The 19448-nt window shown below is 44.8% G+C and overlaps 3 protein-coding genes and 1 long non-coding RNA gene across 5 annotated transcripts in view; 1 reads left to right on the forward strand and 3 right to left on the reverse strand.

The window, feature by feature from the left end:
• Positions 1–5486, reverse strand: part of LOC121693043 (signal-induced proliferation-associated 1-like protein 1) — a 68872-nt gene extending 63386 nt beyond the window's left edge. The window contains 1 exon segment of the mRNA XM_042072194.1: positions 5239–5486. The gene's annotated coding sequence lies outside the window, so the exon portion shown is untranslated.
• A 163-nt stretch (positions 5487–5649) lies between these two features.
• On the forward strand, positions 5650–6865 carry LOC121693044. Of its 2 annotated transcripts, XR_006025397.1 has the most exons (3): positions 5650–5716; positions 6204–6327; positions 6677–6865. It is a non-coding gene; the product is annotated as an uncharacterized LOC121693044 (long non-coding RNA). The 2 variants fall into 2 exon arrangements; XR_006025398.1 differs by having other exon boundaries at positions 5672–6327.
• A 7-nt stretch (positions 6866–6872) lies between these two features.
• gpx2 (glutathione peroxidase 2) lies at positions 6873–8365 on the reverse strand. Its single transcript, XM_042072193.1, has 2 exons — positions 7673–8365; positions 6873–7394 (listed from the first exon to the last, which is right to left on the reverse strand). Exons 1-2 carry the CDS (start codon positions 7892–7894, stop codon positions 7041–7043), a joined length of 576 nt encoding a protein of 191 aa, XP_041928127.1. The 5' UTR covers positions 7895–8365; the 3' UTR covers positions 6873–7040.
• Positions 8366–8917: 552 nt separating this feature from the next.
• On the reverse strand, positions 8918–19441 carry LOC121692880 (ras-related protein Rab-15-like). Its single transcript, XM_042071875.1, has 8 exons — positions 19301–19441; positions 18725–19057; positions 12595–12655; positions 12388–12448; positions 10631–10708; positions 10403–10489; positions 10058–10123; positions 8918–9695 (listed from the first exon to the last, which is right to left on the reverse strand). Exons 2-8 carry the CDS (start codon positions 18846–18848, stop codon positions 9537–9539), a joined length of 636 nt encoding a protein of 211 aa, XP_041927809.1. The 5' UTR covers positions 18849–19057; positions 19301–19441; the 3' UTR covers positions 8918–9536.
• Between the last annotated feature and the right edge of the window lie 7 nt (positions 19442–19448).

A 19448-nucleotide genomic window follows, 5' to 3' on the forward strand; every position in this document is an offset into this window, starting at 1 on the left:
ATGTAACCAAATGGCATCCGTACACCAAACAACTTTTTTTTAATTTCTTTTATATTTTTTTGGCCTTTTTATGCCTTTAATGATAGTGACAGTGGAGAGTGACAGGAAGTGAATGGGAGAGAGAGCAGGGGTGGGATCCGGAAAGGACCACGGGGCGGGAATCGAACCCGGGTCGCTGGCGTACGGTACAGGTGCCCCAGCCAGCCGCGCCACAGCTGGGGCCACACCAAACAACTTTGACAAGATTTGGGAAAGATTCTTGAAAGATTGGAGTCTTTTAACTAATGCCACCCAGTGAAGCTTTACTCAAAAGACAACAATCTTTCAAGAATCTTTCCCAAATGTTTGGTGTAAGGAGGCCATAAGCTGAGTCTTCTACAGATCAGAGCCAGATCATGGCCACAGTAGGAACTGGTACAGTTCCCATCTATTTCAAAACTGGCTCCGATCATAGCAGAGGGAACCAATGCGCAGTCAGGCTTCACAAGGGGCGAGTGAGGAAAATCCTAGAGCATTAGGAATAGCGCTCACTCTCTGAAGGATGCAGGAAACAGCAGAAACTATTTGGAGGGAAAAGAATAAACATACACTGATCTCCTTTTTAAATACGACACTTGGAGAGGCGAATCTAGGCAAAAGTGCTTACACTAGTGAGCCTGGACAGGGTAATGATGTTTGTTTGCTTGCAGCGTGTCAAACCAAAAGCACTTCCACAGAATGGGCAATGTATTCAAACGAGGGAGCTCAGTTGCAAGCCTGAATGAGACCTCCCATAATATAACAATAACACATCACATTCTCTATATAGAGCTTTTCAAAATGCACAAGCGCTTTACAGTGAAGGGGGGGGGGGGGGCATTTCTACAACCATCCCAAATGTGTAGCACCCATCTGGGTGATGCACAGCAACCATTTAGAATTAACGGAGAACCCCAGGGCAGACCAGGAGCAGACTAGAACCAGACTAGGTGCAGGACTGAGCCCGATCAGAACCAGCGTTGGGGCGGTTCTGGGTCAAGCGGCGAGCAGAAGCAGGTGCTGTCTTGTGAAAGCAACACAGGGTTCACGTACCGGCCAAAGTGTTCTGCCAGCAAAACACCCCAAAAACCAAGCAAACAAAAAACGCGAAAGCGCCATCCATACACACAAACCCACAACTAAAACACCCGCAGTTTGGTTTCATGCTAAATCACCGTTCCAGCGGGCGAGACTCCAGTGTGTGCCTGCGGTCTGAGGCTCTGGTCCGTTTGGGTCCACAAGCACACTGAGTGTGTGTGTGTGTGTGTGTGTGAGAGAGAGAGCGCTCCTGATGCTGATTAGACGCAGAGAAATCTTGTGTTCTCCGCACACTGACACTCTTATCACATTACGGGGAGGCATGTCCAGGCAAAAACTGCCAGATAAGCGCTGTGTGTGTGTGTGTGTGTGTGTGTGTGTGTGTGTGAACAACAAACTGCCTGCATGACACCAACAGCGCGGATTACACACTCGACAGGAGGCTGTTTGCTTGAGAGAGACTAGCTGTGTGTTTGTGTGTGTGTGTGTGTCTCTGCCAAGCACACTCTATTTTCAGTCGAGGTTTTGGTCTGTGGGCTGGACAGAGAAGAGAAAGACAGGCCAGCTGAGGTTACTGGAGGTTAGGTTAGACCAGTCTATTTGTCCCTGCTGGCTATTCATCTAGTGGACTCTCCAATCCACAGCAAGACCATCAAGAGACAAGCCATTTGGCTCAGGTGTAAAGGAATGCCTCCCTGAAAGACACTAACCTTCAATGTTTCCACTCAGAGAATGAGATGGCCCTCACTAGTCACAAACGACCTTGAGGAAATTGTAACACTTTTCATGGAATGCCAGGCGGTTTTCTGAATGGTGCTTTCAATGACTGTTGTTGTTGTTGTTGTTGTAGTTGTTGCTCTGATTGCTCAATCTGTGTTGACATGGGCTATTTGGCACAGGAATGGCAAGAATTATGAATGAATTCCAGAGCACAAGATCATGACACATCAACACAAGAGTCTCAGTCAGACTCTGCAGACCGTGTCTCCCGACCTGATTGGTGCAGGTGTGTGCAGGAGCAAGCTTTCTATCAGTCACTTGTTACGGGCGTGTCATAGGGCCCTGTGTGAATGAGGCTTTAGGAGGGGGCGTAAGATGACCCGCTGAAAAAAACAGTAGTTCCATCTCAATAACGACAGACAAAGTGACACATCTCCTACCTTCCTGACTCTGACAGCATGCTCATGGCAACAGCCAATCAGGCAAAGCCAATCAGGCATCAGCAAAGTAGACAAAACTAAACTAAACCAGACTCAACTAAATCAGCATTATAATCTTCAATGCAATTAGCAGCAGTGCTCTCGTCTCAGTTGCCACCCCCAAGGCAAACCATTACAAAGCATTTCTGTGAGTGTTGTCCAAACAGCAGGGGCAGCTCTCATTGTCTCCCAGTGTTTACCCAGACAACAGCCATCTGAGATGACATCAGCCCCATTCAGATCACAGGGCTCTCTCGACCATTCCATTGGCCCGAACACCCACGACAGAGACACACACACAAAGCCCCTGCATTCTCAACAGTTCAACAGGAAACAGCATCGCACTGACTGGCAATTTGAGGGCACTGTCAGCTTAATCGTCGTGCCATAAACAAAATGGTGACATTCCTTACGACAATGGGGCCTCTTTCTCATGCTAATCAGAGTTCTTTCTGGCACAGCACCGGCTCACACTCCCAGAGACTCATCCACACCGGGGCCTACAGATCTGATGATGACACACACACACACACACACACACAGACAGACTGACAGATGAGATGGGAGAGTCATGCCTAAAGGGAGAGAAAAAGGTGGAAGACAGAGAAAGAAAGAGGGAGGGACAAAGAGGGAGGAAGGGAGGGAGAGCGAGAGGGAGAAAAAAAGGAAGAAAGGTGGGAGGAAGAAAGAGGAAGAGAGAGAGAGAGAGAGAGAGAGAGAGAATGAGAGAGAGGGAGAGAGAGAGAGAGAGGGAGAGAGAGGGAGAGAGAGAGAGGAGAGAGAGAGAGAGAGAGAGGGAGAGAGAGAGAGAGAGAGAGAGAGATTTCTACATTTCGAAATCCTAAAAGCGTGTTTGGTGAGCCCAGGTGCCAAGGCAAACAGACGGAGTCAAGACACAGTGATGGGGATGTTATGTAGGTTGACACGACGCAGGCTTTGTCTCTGGGTGGCTGCACGAGCCTGGCGACTCGTCTCTGTGGCAACGGCTCCCCAGGACCTGCTCAAACGGCGCATCACCGCCGGCGAACCTCAGCGCGCCTGCTCAGCCCCCACTCCATAAACCAATCGACATTACGGCAGCATAACGACATTATGCCGGCGGTCGGTATAGTGCAGCTCCTCTGAGAGCGGCGGCTGTCGTCCATGGGTTTCATAACGGACAGATTAGCCCCGATAATTACCCTGATCACCCCCTCCCCTCTGGAATGAGGGCTCACCTAATGCATCCAAGGCTGAGAACTCCTTAAAGGTTATAGCACAGAAAAGAGTCAGGAAGAGCCCAGTACCAAGCTTCCTCTCCTTGGCCACAGGTAATACTGAGGATGGGTGGTAAGAGGGGTAGGCGTTGGGTGGGGAGGTGGGTCTGTGAGCGAGAGATCAAAAAAGAGAAAGGGAAGGGAGGAAAGGGGGTAGAAATACAAAGGGGGGGGGGGCAAGTGGAGTGGGTAGAAACAGAAAGAGGTGGAAAGGAGGGGGCAGGAACAAAGAGAGGTGGGTGGGGAGAGGGGGGGGGGGTTCCCTGTGCAGCATCAGATCATGTGTTGCTGGCGGCGCTCCTAAACTGAGGTTGAACTCTCCCCTCCCCTCCTCGCCTTGATCAGTATTCCACACAGGGATCCCCGCCGATGCCGTTGCGGACGCGAGCGCATCACTGTCGCTCACGCGGAGGGGGGCCACAGCCAACTGCAAGTCATGCTCCTAATCTCCAACAGCACATGTCCCCCACTCCAACCCCCCGCCTGGAGAGATACCCCTCTCCTGCTGCACATGTCCTCTCCATGCCCCCCCCCCAGCTGCACCTCTACTATTCCCTTCTCCACTGTTCCCTTCTGCTCGGGGAGAGGCAGTTCCACTCACCAAGGGCAGATAGCAGTCTTCTGTGCCTCAGATGACCATTCCTTGTTCTGGTTCACAATTTGTAGCAACAAAGGACAAGTGGTGCTTTCTCTGCCACCAAAGTCTGTGTTTCATTCATGTGCAAGGTGTAAGGAAATGGGTAAGAGAGTGAAAAATAATGACATACTGTCCACATACTGTGACTGGTTAATAGGTACATTCCTTCGCAGGTGGCTGCCCTCACAACCTTTTCACAGATTCCCTGGTGGCGATTTCAATGAATCAAACCAACTGTCTTGTCAGCAATTCACAAATCCAACAGCAGCATAGTTCAAATCCTGTTGGGAAAATATGCCTTCCAAGTTTGAACGGCTCGCCATGCAGTGGACTCACCTGACTTGTTTTATGCGCCGCCTGCACAGCACCACCTCTAAATAATGTCCGCGGACACTTAATGTACATCTGTGAGTCGTTACGTAACAAGAGCGCCCCTCGTCAAGACATGAAAAACTCGATCACTTACAGTACCTCTAAGATTGTCCATGTCCTTGGGCGCTCGTACAGGTCTGTGCATTTGCATACATTTGTTTTGAATTAATAGCCCCGCGTCCCATATGCCTACGTTCTGCATCCATCTGCTACACTGCCATGTAAATAATAGCCTACAAGTTTACACCTTACCCAGATATATAACGCCCACCCTAACTACAACAGGATTATAGCGTATAATGTATCTGTATTGTGCGATTAGACACAAATGTGCCACCTGCATAAGACAGGTGACCACGTTAATTTCACAAGACATGAAATAGTAAGCTGTCGATAAGCTTTCAATGAGTAGAAATCTGCAAGTGACAGGTGTATAAAACAGAAATATTTTTGAATGAAGCCTACCCTCCGCCCTTCATTTGATCCAACCTTTCCGTATCCTGTCTAATGCCTGCGATTTTTTGGAACATAGGCTACCCCCTGATTGCGCATTGTAAGCTACTAATCACCAACACAAAGGGTTGACCAACCAAATACATCGCATATTGGTGGAATGAATGAACAATAATCAGGCGGATCATATTCCAATATGGAAGTAGCATAAGCATCAAGCCGCGTTCTGGGATTTTTGAATCGCATACGCGTACTCTCGACTCACCTTTCTTTCCCTCCTCAACCGCTGGACGTCATGATCAAAATACTAAGCAGCATTTTCTCCTCTTTCCTTTCTGTGGATGAATCTGTGGCAGTAAAATTGCGAGCGGTCGGAGCCCAATTATTCAGCTTCCAAAGAGCTGTTTGCCGTCTCAGCAAAGTTGCGTTTATCCAGTTATCTTCCTCTGAGATACAACTTAGAAGTTTCGTACAAAGTTACGGCTTTGGTTCGCTGCGCTATGCAGTTGCTGAAACGATGAGATCACTTCAATCCTCCGTATCCTCCCCCTACTGGAATCTCGCGAGAAAGGTGCACACTGGTAGGCGCGTGAATAAACGTTGCCGTGGGAACCACAAATCCAGTGGTGTTTCTATGGGTGTTTCACATGTTACTGTCTATGGTTACAATATGCTCCCGTTACTTGGTTGTTACAAAGGCGAAGCATAGGAGGGAAATCAAATGTTTGAACGCTAGCATATAAGTTTAGTGTTTTTCTGACTATTTGGATTGGCTACAACATACTGGATCTGAAATTATATTTGCTAAATGAAAAATAGCACCTTAATATTGTTGTTTGCTATAGATCAAAGGGAGAGATGGGGGGAAGAACAGTTTGCTTAATGTAGGCCTAGGCCTATTTTGATATCATCATCAAACGTTTTTTATCCATTTTCTCATTTACTGATATCAAGACAGTAGGCTATGTTATAGTTTCAATCTCTGAAAAACAAAGTAGACCTAGGCTAGTCTAACATTGCCTGGCAATGTAAAAGCTCCACAGTGATAAAAAAAATGTTTGATGTGAAGAAATCTGGATTTAGGGTTTGCCAGGGAGACAGAAGGCTGGATCAGATAAGGGAAAGTCAAGGAAAGATTAAGTAAAACTAAAAGTAGATTAAAGGCCATGACTTGTGGCATGTGTGTGTTTGAATAACTCTCGCTCTCTCTCTCTCTCTCTCTCTCCCCAGTGCCATTCCTAAAAACTACAGGAGCGGAGATTCAGGCGCGCAGATGGGGAAGAGATGATTGGGACCTCCACTCTCACCCAGTGGCATGTAACCAAGAGGCTTTCATGCAGAATGATTCGATTTGGTGAGGCAGGGTGATTGAGAGTTGAGTGTGCATGTGTGTGTGTGTGTGTGTCTTATAGTCTTATATCAAACTAAAGCTGAAGATCGGTGAAGAGTGAAGTCAGGCTGAAGCAACAAGCTAATTTAAGGACAGCGGTAGGCCTGTTCAGTTAACTGTTAACAGCACTGTTGCTCAGATTAGTTACATCACAGGTTGTTTATTCTAGTTTGTTGGCCTTAGAATAATATGAATTTATAATGAAATGGACCATTGATAATCAAAGGTATGTTAATCTGTTTAAAGTAATGGTTTACTTACAGCCATAATGGTTTATTAACCTGACCTTTGTGATATCTGTCATGCTCTGCAGATGAAGATGAAATAGGGAGCAAAAATGTACCAGTAACGCCACCTGATGGAGGTTTGGGGAACTTGCAGTGTGTTCACCTGGCTAAAAAGGCTGAGTAAAATACATTCACACACACACAGCTTCACACATCACATCTGGATTTTTTTATTTTTGTATTTTAAGTTTTATTAAATCATTTTGTTACATAAACCCATAAAAGGCATTTCCATATTTATTCAAGTTTATAAGACTTCAGGTTATACCCACATTTAATTTAGGATATCACCTTCATTAATAAACTCCAAGAAAGACAGAGGCCTCCACAGGGTTATGACGTGTTTCCAGAGATCCAGAGTAGTCACATGAACACAGTTGAACACTTTTCCTAGTTCTTGGTCAGTCTTAGCAGCCTCTGTATGCCGGGCTCGATGTCAATGGTCGGGAATTTTTTGCTGTATCTTTTGAATGGTTCTCCCTCCGGCCCGATCAGAAACTTCTCAAAGTTCCAGGAGATATCACTCCGGCTGATCGGACTCCACACCAGGAACTTGGGGTCCTGGATAAGAGAGACCCGGTCGTCGTCAGGGTACGGCAGCTTGTCCTTTAAATAGGCAAAGACTGGGTGTGTGTTCGCTCCATTCACGTCACACTTCTCAAACATGGTGAAGACGGGCTCGAAGCCATTTCCTGGTCGCACGTGTTTCAGCGCGTTCATGATCTCACTGTTGGAACAGTTCTCCTGTGGACCCCAAAGGCATGCAGCGTATCACAGCTGGCTCCTATTGCTGCACATCCACTTGCAGTTTTTTAATCAAATTAGATAGAAACCTGAATTTTACATTTGACTGGTGACTCTAAATTAATATTTAAGATATAGGAATAACACAATAAAATTATTTTCAGTCTTTTTTCCCCAGAGTTTTCCATAGTAGGTCATATTTAAGTAGTTTCTTAAGGTGTTATTGGCTATAGAAATGTAGTTGCGTCCTCACAGATAGACCAAATAGACAGACTGACCTGGTAACCAAACTGGTTGCAGGGGAACCCGAGGACCACCAGCCGATGAGGGTACCTGCTCTGCAGCTGGTTGAGCTCGGTGAAGTCCCGGGTGGTGGTCCCTCAGAGTGAGGCTACATTCGCGATGAGCACCACCCTTCCTCGGTAGACGTTGAAGTCCACCGAGTCCCCTTCCAAGGTGGTGGCGCGCAGGTCATAGAACGTCTTGGCGATGTACGTCATGTTGCAGGACCGGGTACGCTCAACTGCAAACCAGCGAAGATCTGGACACAGTCCTGTAGAGTCCACTGGTCACATGACCTGACTTATAAAGGTGCCTTTGTCGGGTGTCAGGTGAGGCAGAACAGTTAGCTGATACCCGCCGGACACCAGATACCCCAGTGGAGTAAGAAAGTGGACTGTGTCACACCGAGCCCTTTAAACTTATTCTGATGTGGGTCAGAGAGACTAGCCACATATAAGTGTTTAGAACGAGCTTCATTTGCTCTGCATTGGAAAAGCACTGGAGGGATCAACATGCATTCGCACAGCAGAGATAGGTTTGTTCAGAGAACCTGGAATCAAGCAGCTAAAGAGTAGAGTATGCCGGTAGAGCATCACTTGACTTGACTGATGTTGAACATGTGAACCCAGAGACAGAGGACCGAGTGGTACTAAATTATTTACGTCCACATATGTACTTCCATGGGGTTCTCTTTAGGCGTGTTTATCATTATTTTATAATGCTCTTCAACTTCTCGCCCCATTCCTGGCGGGGCCGGGGCAGAGACACCAGGAAGTAGATAAGACGCTGCGCTGCACAGGGCTTGATGCATTGGGGTAATTTTAGGAAGAGGATCGGTTTCCGAGGCATGAATCATTCATTCACTCATTACCTTCCTCTGTGGTCGTGTGATAAAAAATAAATGACCCGTCTTTTTAATCCCGCTGTGAGACTGGCTTACTCCCATAGCACCGGTATTATATATGGGGATAAAACGTCCATGTCTCCCCACTCGCCACCATGATCACTGGTAAACGGTACGTAATGGAGACATGGTTTTGTCTACAATGGAGAAGCCTTTACAGCAGGCTGATGTTTGTTTCTCAGACATTAGTGTTACGTTTCCAAACACTTCCAAAAACAATGAATGATGGTAGCCACATCTGAACAAAGTTTAAGCAAACCTGCCTTACTGAATTCAGATCTCCTGTGAGTGATGGCATATGGTTTACATGCATAATCAGAATTACTTGAAATTGATATATTATTGAAAACGTGTTTTTTATTTCCATTGTAAACAAAGACAACATATACTTAATAATGAGTGACCACTGGACATCAGAGTGTCCTGTAACAGACACAGCAGGCAGCACATGACAGACAGTATTAGTACACAAGTAAAAACACAACGTAATGCAGGAGGAAATACATTCATAAATAGGTGTGTCCACGAGAGATCAGTAGTCTGTGTCACACACTCAGGGCAGGTGTTTCCGACAGGTGACACAAACACAGGGACGTCACATCTGGCCTGTCTTTTCAAACTGTCCTAAACAGGCGTATTACTTAAAGGAACACATTCACCAACTGCAGGCATTATGAAAATGCAGGCTACTGCCCCCTACTGTTGAACCTGCGCAACAACAGGGACAGCAGGCTGTGGCCCTTTTATTGTGGACAGGCCGTCTGGCATGTTTTTATAAAAGTAAACAGTTCATGCAGCGTATTCCCTGACTACGCTGAATAACTGGTCATTGTGGAGCTGACCGGACTCTTTAGGAATCAGTCTCCCACACTGAACTGATAACATCGATTCTCCCAAACTGAGTGACCTTACAGAGGTGTACAGTACGTCAGGTGGCAGAGGATGCTACTTCCTGTCTAACATGAGCAGGTCCTCTCAGCGCTCTCCTCCACCTTCTGGCTGACTTCCACCGACCGCTGGCCAGCAGAGCTGAGGTCATCACTAATGGACAGCGACAGACCGTCCAGTTCCTTCCTGTTGGCATGTAGTACCAGTTCCGTGAGCCGCGTGAAGCACTGGGATTGGGAGAGAAAGCACAGCACAGCACCACGTCAGTCACGTCACAGACAAATGAACTCAGGCACTTTGCCCTGACGGTGATTCTTAATCTAATTTATGTATTTTATTCTATTTTATTCTATTTATTGTGCACAGTCCCAGTCTCATATATATTTTTATTGTACTGCTGGTATAGTGACAAATAAAGTTCATTCATTCATTCATTCATTCATTCATTAGGCGCCAAACTCATCAGCACTGACACGACACCGCTTTCGACATTTGATAACTTCGATCCCATCTTTACATAGAGATTAACGACAAGGCAAGCATAAAAATCTGATGAGAAATCCAGCAATCAGTTGAAAAGTGAACCTACCTCATTGATGTTGTAGTTGCTGAAGGCACTCGTCTCAAAGAAATCCATTCCGTATGTTTTTGCTAACTGTAAAATAAATCAATCCATCTCATTAAAATAACATTTTTCACATCAGACAGGTATCGCTACTTGTGTACGCTCTCTTAAATCTGTTTGCTTTTATTTATGTTAAGCAAATTAAATTGCCTCTGTGTATGAAATGTGCTTTAGAAATAAACTTGCTGCACCTCAGTGTGCCACTTAAATCAAATTACAGATTCACTGAGTATAGTATAATACGCTAAATAGTGAGTCTCCTAGGCAACACAGCACTGTGTGAGACACTGAAGTACGGACACACTCCACCTTATTCCCTTGTTCAGTAGTGACTCTTCTCTCCTTCTCATCACACTTATTCCCCACCAGAATCCACTTCACCCGCTCAGGTGCACACTGACAAACACACACAGGATATATGAGTGTGTGTGTGTGTGTGTGTGTGTGTGTGTATTTGAATAATGTGTGCGTGTGTATTTGTAATAAAGAAAAGTGAGTATGTACATTGTATAGTCATATACTTTTTAGGTTGTTTACCTCATCGACATCACTGGCCCATTTGACAATGTCTTGAAAGGAGTGTTCATTTGTGACATCGTACACCAGGAGGATCCCCTAATAACGGAGAAACAGCACCACGATTAAGGAGGTGCTATGCTTAGACGGGCGTTATTGAATCGCGGTCACAATTGTTGGGAGACGCACAACACCCCCCGCATGCCGCGTTGATGAAAGAGTGGCATTGAGTGTTCAAACATGACCCTCGCGCACGAACATTGCAAAGGTGGGACAGGTGGGTTCATAACTGCAGTAAATACTACAGTGTGAGTTAAGGGAGACGAGGAGCCATTGTCGGGGTATGGAGTACAATATACAGTATCTCACAAAAGTGAGTACACCCTTCAAACGGAAGGTGGAGGAGCGCAAGGTCTCTAACATCCACCAGCTCCGTGATGTCATCATGGAGTAGTGAAAGAAGATTCCAGTGGCAACCTGTGAAGCTCTAATGAACTCCATGCCCATGAAGGTTAAGGCAGTGCTGGAAAATAATGGTGGCCACACAAAATGTTGACACTTTGGGCACAATTTGGACATTTTCACTTAGGGGTGTACTCACTTTTGCTGCCAGGGATTTAGACATTAACGGCTGTGTGTTGAGTTATTTTGAGGGGACAACAAATTTACACTATTATACAAGCTGTACACTCACTACTTTACATTATCAGAGTGTCATTTCTTCAGTGCTGTCCCATGAAAAGATATAATAAAATGTGCAGAAATGTGAGATTTTTTGTGAGCATACCGTAGGTTCAATAATGATGATTCATAATGCTAATGTGGCCAGACCAGATCGCTGAAGAGAAAAGAAGGTTTGAAAACATGTAGGGCAGCATCTTTCTATCTGTCCCACCTGCCCCAAGATGCTCTCACAGTGAGATCCTGGGGACCTTTTAAGACCGCCAGTTCTTTTTAACAAAGCACCTAAACTGTTGTTCTCATCCAAATGGAAGCCAAAACCCTGTCTACGGTACATAAAGGCTATCGCGACAATCTGCTCATTGAGTTAAATGGTGATGCAATGATTGTTATCTTAGCTGGTTTGGCTTGCTTTTTAACTGTGTTCACATAGTGGATGTGCATAACACACAGAGAGAACAGTACAATGGTTGTTCATGGGAACTTCCCATCTTGGCAAATTAGCGCCAGTCCGTGAACTTGGTTATGATGAAGTCACAACCGTATAAACTACAGTTAAGCCAAGGGGACACCATCAGCTTCACACAGCTCGTCATCACGCTCCCTCACTAGATGTGAATTTAGTGCCCAGTTTTGTCCTTTTGTGTTCAGACATATGCTCACGGGTCCGAATGAACTCCAGGCTTCATACTAGGGGGCTAGTAGTGTCAGACCCAGGTGATTTTGTGCTCACATAATCAGCCCACCCGTGTGACATCCGGGTCATGTCTAGAGTCCAATGCATGTCTGAAAGGGGCTTAACTCTCATATAATGTTGGATAAGCTCATGTGTGCTGCCATTTGGATTTGCTTTTTGCATCCTTTTCTCCCTACGTCTCATTTTGGTTCTCACCTCACTAATCTCACTGTTTGGTGGTGGTTTAGTTCTCGTCTGCAGTACTGTTTGGTGGTGGTTTAGTTCTCACCTGTAGTACTGTTTGGTGCGGGTTTAGTTCTCATCTCCCTATTTGGTGGTGGTTTAGTTCTCATCTATAGTACTGTTTAATGTTGGTTTAGTTCTCACCTGTAGTACTGTTTAATGTTGGTGTGGTTCTCACCTGTGCTCGCCTGTAATACTGCTTGGTGACAGTCTGGTACCTCTCCTGGCCTGCTGTATCCCTACAACAAGGCAGACAAACAAAAAGTGGGAAGAAAAATTCAAATAAAACTAACAGCTATTCTCCACATCTCCTCAACATGATCTGGAAACACAGAGAACTAAAAGGCAGCAAAAAAGATACAGGCAGGGTAATTTCCAAACTCACCATATCTGCACTCTTACTCTGACGCCATCGATTTCTAGTGTTTTCATCTTGAAATCAATTCCTGTAAGACAGGAATTCAAGTGTGTATGTGAACAGCAGATGATGGGAACAGACAATGGGGAACTGCATCACTGGTGAAATCTTTTTTCTGCTCGGCTCTGTGGCGCACAGCGGAGAAGCAGTGCCCTACATTCTTTGTGCAATTCTATGGACATCAGAATTTAGCAACATCAGTGGTTTGTTCTCAATCTCCTGTAGGCACACATTTACACCATGTAAGCACGCGCACGCACACACACACTCAAACACACACACACACAGTGTAAGTGTATACACCAAGTAAGCAAGCAAGCACACACACACACACACTTAAAGTGCACACACTATGTAAACACACGCACACACACACACACACACACACACACACAGTGTAAGCGCATACACCAAGTAAGCACACACATAGACAAAGTGGACACACTATGTTAGCATACACACACACAACATGACAGTACATACACACTGTCTAAACACACACACACACACACACACACACACACACTGTCAGTAGAGCAGGTACACCAGAGATGGGAAATTTGCCTGCCTTGCTTTTCTTATATGTGTGTTTCCATGGAAACCATGCCTCCCAGAGTAGTGTGCACAGAAAGGCTTTGTGAATGGGGGGGGGGGGGGGGGGGGGGGTGTTTATCTTATTTTAATAATCCTCTGAAACACAAATGTATTAGTAAATTCAGCCACTTTGGGGATTCTCCAACAATGTTAAATGTAATTAGAAAAATACTTGAGTGGGTAACCAGCGCTAAAGTGTGTGTCTGTTCCCACTGCTTACTGCTTGCTGTTATCTCTTCCAGCTACTGAACATTCTGTTCATATGGACCCTTTCAGGAGAGTTCCATTATCAGCATCATAGTTGGCCCCACAAGACTTCCTTTTTAACATTCCATATGTTATCTTAATGCAGAGGAAGTAGATTGGGGCCCAAATAGAATGTTCAAGCATTGTTTGTGTTTACCTTGTTGAAAGGGTCCATAGTCTAAGATCTCCTCCTGCCTCTGTCAATATTTTAACAGGACCATTTTACAAACCAGAGATAAAGCATCCATCACATGCACTGCCAGAGACCAGGGGCTTAAAATAAATGACTGCTGTTTGAAGGGCCTTGTCATTTGTTCTAATATTACATGGACGCAGTGTGCATTAACCTTGTAAATCAATCTCAAAACCTTGTTTGTGATCACTCCAAAGCAATCACATTAACAAAGTAAACTTAACACTCTTTCACTGTGTTGACTGTGGAAACACCAGTTGTGGCAGCAAAGACATTGCATACGTGATGTGGAGTGTTGAGGCATCAAAGACATCACATACGGTATGTGGCGGTGTCATGGTGTGCTTGGCTGCAAGAGCACCAAATGAATAAATGATTGTGTCCTTTTTGTACTATTCTGCTGATCACTGAAGGGTGAAATCTGGCTTGTGCCGCACATCTCACTGCACCTCTTAGCAATTCATGGTATGTACCCGCTTTATGTACCAGGAAACAGGAAGTACTTTGGGGACAATACCAAATATAAATATGTCTGCTGCAGACAGACAGACACACACAGACACACACACACACACCAACACACAAACACACAATGCATGTGAGCTCCTTTTCCCAAGATGCATATGGAGATTACCAAGCACCCAGTAGTATGGGCCGCCACGCAGGTCTCAATATGGCTCCTTCTTTCTGCTCATTAGTGGTGTGTAGCACACCCTGGCCAGTCATCAATAATGAATGACCAAGCCTCTGGCTGCAGCCATGTTATCTGTGACATATGAAATGTCTTTAGAGCTGAATTCCATTCTATTTATTTACACAGACTATGAACACTGGCCCCAGGCCCGCTGCCAAGCAAGACTCAAGAGAAAGCATGTAGTAAGTGGGGCAGGAGCTAGAAAGACTGCAAAACAGAACCCAGACCGGAAAGACATCCCATTTTATACAGGCCTGCCTGCCTGCCTGCCTGCCTGTGTTTTTGTTTCCTATGAGTCATGCAACTAAATGCGAATAATCAAAGAGCGGCAGGTTTAGTCGTCAGGGCTGATTTTCCAACAGGAAGAGCCTGGTAGCACAGTCTTCTCCAGAGGCTTCCTCTCTCAGCCTCTGGTTCCGCTTAAGGAAATACTCACCGTTTATGGCACGACTAAATATACGAACCAAAATAAAAATGCAGCATGGAACAATCACAGAGATATTACAGAGTCTATCAATCAATATATTGCAGTAAACTATAGATAACAGACAGCTATAGCGACAGGTGTAAATAATAATTTGAGAAAATTACTAGATCTTTTATTTCATTTTATGATAAATATTCAAAATGTGCTTTTCATATTAGCATAAACATGTTTGTTTATATTTCATTGTTTGTGCTTGCACTAAAAGAAGTGCACATGCACACCATGACATCCATCAGCACCGGCAGAGTTGACACGTCCATCAGCACCAGCAGAGTTGACACATCCATCAGCTTTGTTTCTGGGTCCCTCTTTAAATGCTGTGATCTCCAACCGAGGGTCAGGGCAGGCCTATTTAGCTCTGCGGTGTTATTTCTGCACTGCATTAATGACCTCTCTCACATGTTAGCTCAACCACCCAACTTCCATCTCTCACTCTCTCTTGTGTGTGTGTGTGTGTGTGTGTGTGTGTGTGTGTGCTAGCTCATCCACCAAGCTTCCCTCTATCTTGTGTGTGTGTGTGTGTGTGTGTTTGTGTAAGCTCATCTACCCAGCTTCCCTCTCTCTCGTGTGTGTTAGCTTATGTATGCAGCCTCTCTCTCAAGTGCTGGAACATCCACCAAGCCTCTCTCTCTCTCTCTCTCTCTAGTGTGTTGGCACATCCACCCGACCTCAACCTCTTGTGTTGGCACATCCACCCAGCTTCTCTCCCATATCTTTGCATATCCACCCAGCTCCTCTCCCATGTGTTGGCACATTCATCCTTCCAGTGTTGGCTAAAGCCCGACCGATATGGAATTTTAAAGACCAATACCGATTACGACATTTGAGGATTTCAAAAACCGATAAACAATAAATCAGCTGATATTCATTTTTAACAAACACAATGTAAAAATGCACTCTAATATTTAGCATATTGAAAAGTTCTGATCAAAGTGGGACATTGTGTTTAAATAGATCTCTCTATCTGTTATCCAAATGAAAGGCCCTTATATAATAAATTATGAAATAATTATTATGAATAATAGTGTCAGGTCTTTGTTCTCATCTGTGATAAACACCATTGGCACAATAACTTTCAAGGTACTTGACCAGTTAATAGTCATAACTTGCGCCGAAAAGGGGAAGTGGAAGCTACATGTGTGCTATAAAGTAGCAGAAATAGGGTGACTACCAACCGGAGTCTGAAAAGTACACCCGGCTTGACGTTCCTGAAATGGTTAGAACAAAAAAATAAAGTTCCCGAACCGGTTAATAACGTTCCGTGTCAGCTGCGGGACATACAAATCAGTATGCAGTATCCAAGTAGGCAGATCATTAGGACTGTAAAATTATATTGTTAGTCTACATACGTCCCTATCCTGTCATCAAACATTAAAAAAGCACTATAGGCTACATTATGTAAGCGGCATAACTGTAATTCTGACATACTGACATTCAGTGTTATACATGAATTAAGGAAAATGTCTGCCATGTTGTTTATTGGCAATCAACTGAACACATATCCATTATACTTTTTACATAGCTCAATTGGTGCAAATGACAAATAGGGCTGGTTCCATAGCTGTCATAGAGAACTTCAATTGACCAAACCTGGTCAGGGCCCAATCAGTGCATTTGTTTCTTATCAAACAATACAAAATCTCAAAGCATTACAGAAGCACCATTGTAGTTCTTACATCCATCCAAAAGCCTATGCAACTCGCATAGCTAAATCTGTGCAAATAACTGAAATATGGTGGGCTACATAGCTGCCATTGTGAACATCAATTGGCCAAACCTGGTCAAAGCCCAATCAGTGCATTTTTGTCTCTCTTATGTTATCAGACAATACAAAACCACAATGGTGTGTAGCTGCCATTGTGAATATTAAACTTATAAACAAATGCCCAAAACCTTGTCAGGGCCCAGAGGGAAATGACAAAAAATTCTGCCTGTACAGCTGGCGGCAAGCTTCTCTATACAGTACATTTCCTCCGATGAGTGAACGACAGGAAGTCAACCTAACCATGTCATATTGCACAGAAATCTTGTCAAAGAACGAGAAAATAACAGTATTAACCGGAACATAAAAAATGGAAAGTTTCTGGTTTTCGTTTTTGGTTCAAAGCCTTGATTTGCACATTCACCAAGCTTCTCTCTCTGTCACCCAACCACCATTGAGCCTCGTTCTCTCCTGTGTTGCCCACACTGCCACTCTCTCTTGTGTGTTGGCAGGTCCCCGTGGGCTGGCTGGCACTGGCAGTGAAGCTGAATCAGCCACTGGAGATTATAGCTGGCGCCAAACCCAACTGACCCCTGGCATGAACGCTGGTATGGCGTGGCGGCACTGACCCGGAAAAACCCTGGTGATCAGGGATGTAGTGGAGGCTAAACGCAAGTAAACACAGTTTATCCACCTCTTTTTAGAGTTTATCCACCTATCAAAACAGTTTATTCACCAATTGCAAGTTTTAACATTTTAAAATCACACTGTATTATCCACATTTACAATCTGTAAATCTGTCTTACAATCATCAATACTCTAGGAACCATTTAATACCTATTGTATTGTTATACATTGGACAATAACCTCCACAATCATCAAACATTCGAACGTTCTGAATGCCTTTTTGAAAAATCAGATACCGCATGGCGCCGTCCACCTTACCGTGATCACAGAGTTCATAGTTTACCCACCTCTTATCTTACCACTACATCCCTGCTGGTGACAACCCCACCCACCATGTCCAGTGATGAATGGACCTGAGCCAGATAAGGACCAGACCAGAACCAGAGTCCGCTGCTCTCTGAAGCCCAGCTGGTCAGTATTCTCTTGCTCCCATGGGGATTTTTACAGAGATCAGGGGCATTTGGCAAACCATGCTACACACGTAATACCAGTGCAGGCCTTTCCTCAAACTGCTGGTGCGGCTGCATGCCACTGCCTTCCCTGAATGAAGGCAGAATAGCTATGACCAGCTGAGGAGCACAGCTGAGGAGAACAGTTTCTTTTCGGTGACCTCAGTCATTACCAGGAGTTTCAAAACAGGCACAGAGCACTGTTAGTGTGAGGGTGACCTTGTAATTGAATAGATGTGACCAGTGCAAATGTGCGGACGGTTAGCAGGGGAACATGAAAGGAGGCCAGCCATGATCTAGCCCTTACAAAGACCTGATCTGGCCCTGATCTGTTCCTGTCTCTGTGGGACAAGAATGCCGTCCATGTCTATGACCAAAGGGTGAACTGAGATGTTGTGTCTCCTTATTCTTGTCTCATTTCCTGCTCTTTTAAACCTCTGTTGCACAGGCTTCCTCTGTTGCACAGGCTTCCCTAAAGCCATGTAATCCATCCAGATGACAAATTCCTTCATCACCTTCACTCAAATTAACTAAAAGCACCACACCAGAGACGGAAGCATAGCCATTTTTGTGCCTTACATCCTTGTGAGGGTTATCCAAGGGTCTTCATTAGAAGTAATAAAATATCTGCCAGTTTTGTTAATTGGTGTTTTCTTTGTGGGTTATTATGGGGCTAGTTTTACATCCAGAGTTTAGTCCTGAAACCTACAAACTGGACTGAGACGGTCCATTAGTTGCACGTCATTGACTATCTTATTCTATGACAGCACACATCCAAACAACTGTCCTATATGTGTGACAGTGGAAAGTGTTGTATGTGACACTGTACGTATAAGTTATACAAAAGTACGAATAAGTAAACATACTGTGTTAACAATTAATGACATTTCATCCAGTAGTTATGCTATTGTTGATTGAAAGTCATCGCGTAAACGTAGTGTTTTACAACGACTTTCTTGCGTAAATGTTCCACTAGGATCCTTTTAACATGCAACTTTTCCAATGCAACGATGGTTGTTTAATATTCAACCAAAAATAAACTCACCAATAGTAGAGATGTGAGAGGGGTGAAAGTCGTCATCCGTGAACCTCCAAAGCAAACAGGTTTTTCCGACTCCGGAGTCTCCAAGCAACATTAGTCGAAGCAGAACATCGTATTCCTTCGCCATGCTGAGAAAGTTACCAGGATGTTCACCTGACAGTGACACTAGCGCGACCCATAGTCCTTCGACGAGAACATGGACATCATCAATCCGGTCATGAGTTTACTTCCTCTTCGAATAGAGCTCAAACCTCTAATGGGGCGTCTCGCTGTTTAGGCTGGGTAGAGGTACGGACACGGACGGACAGGGAAGTAGAGGGGCTCTGGCAAGGGGCACTGTGTCGGACCGTAACAAATCAATAGCCTTGCATTCATGTGACAGCGATTATTTTCATCCCCTAGCATTTAAACACGTGAAAAAATATGTATACAAAATATACACACTTTGTGTAGGTTCAGGAACACTTTAAAATAGTTTAAAAAAGATAAATGGATACAAATACGTGTTCAATTTCTATATTTTCAACATTGTAATTCAGATCAAGTCAACCAGTGCACCGGTCTGATAAACTGTCAAACCTGCATCCATCTCCTCCACATGTAGCCTCCACACCTCGAGGGCGGTATAGCGCGTGAGGGGGGGCAGGCACAAATTCTTGCTGCTCGCAGAAACTTGCAAAGTAACGCCCACTTTCTGGCTACCGAATTCACCAACACAAGGAAAGAA

This window comes from Alosa sapidissima, chromosome 19 (assembly GCF_018492685.1).
Source record: "Alosa sapidissima isolate fAloSap1 chromosome 19, fAloSap1.pri, whole genome shotgun sequence".
Classification (NCBI taxonomy): Eukaryota; Metazoa; Chordata; class Actinopteri; order Clupeiformes; family Clupeidae; genus Alosa; species Alosa sapidissima.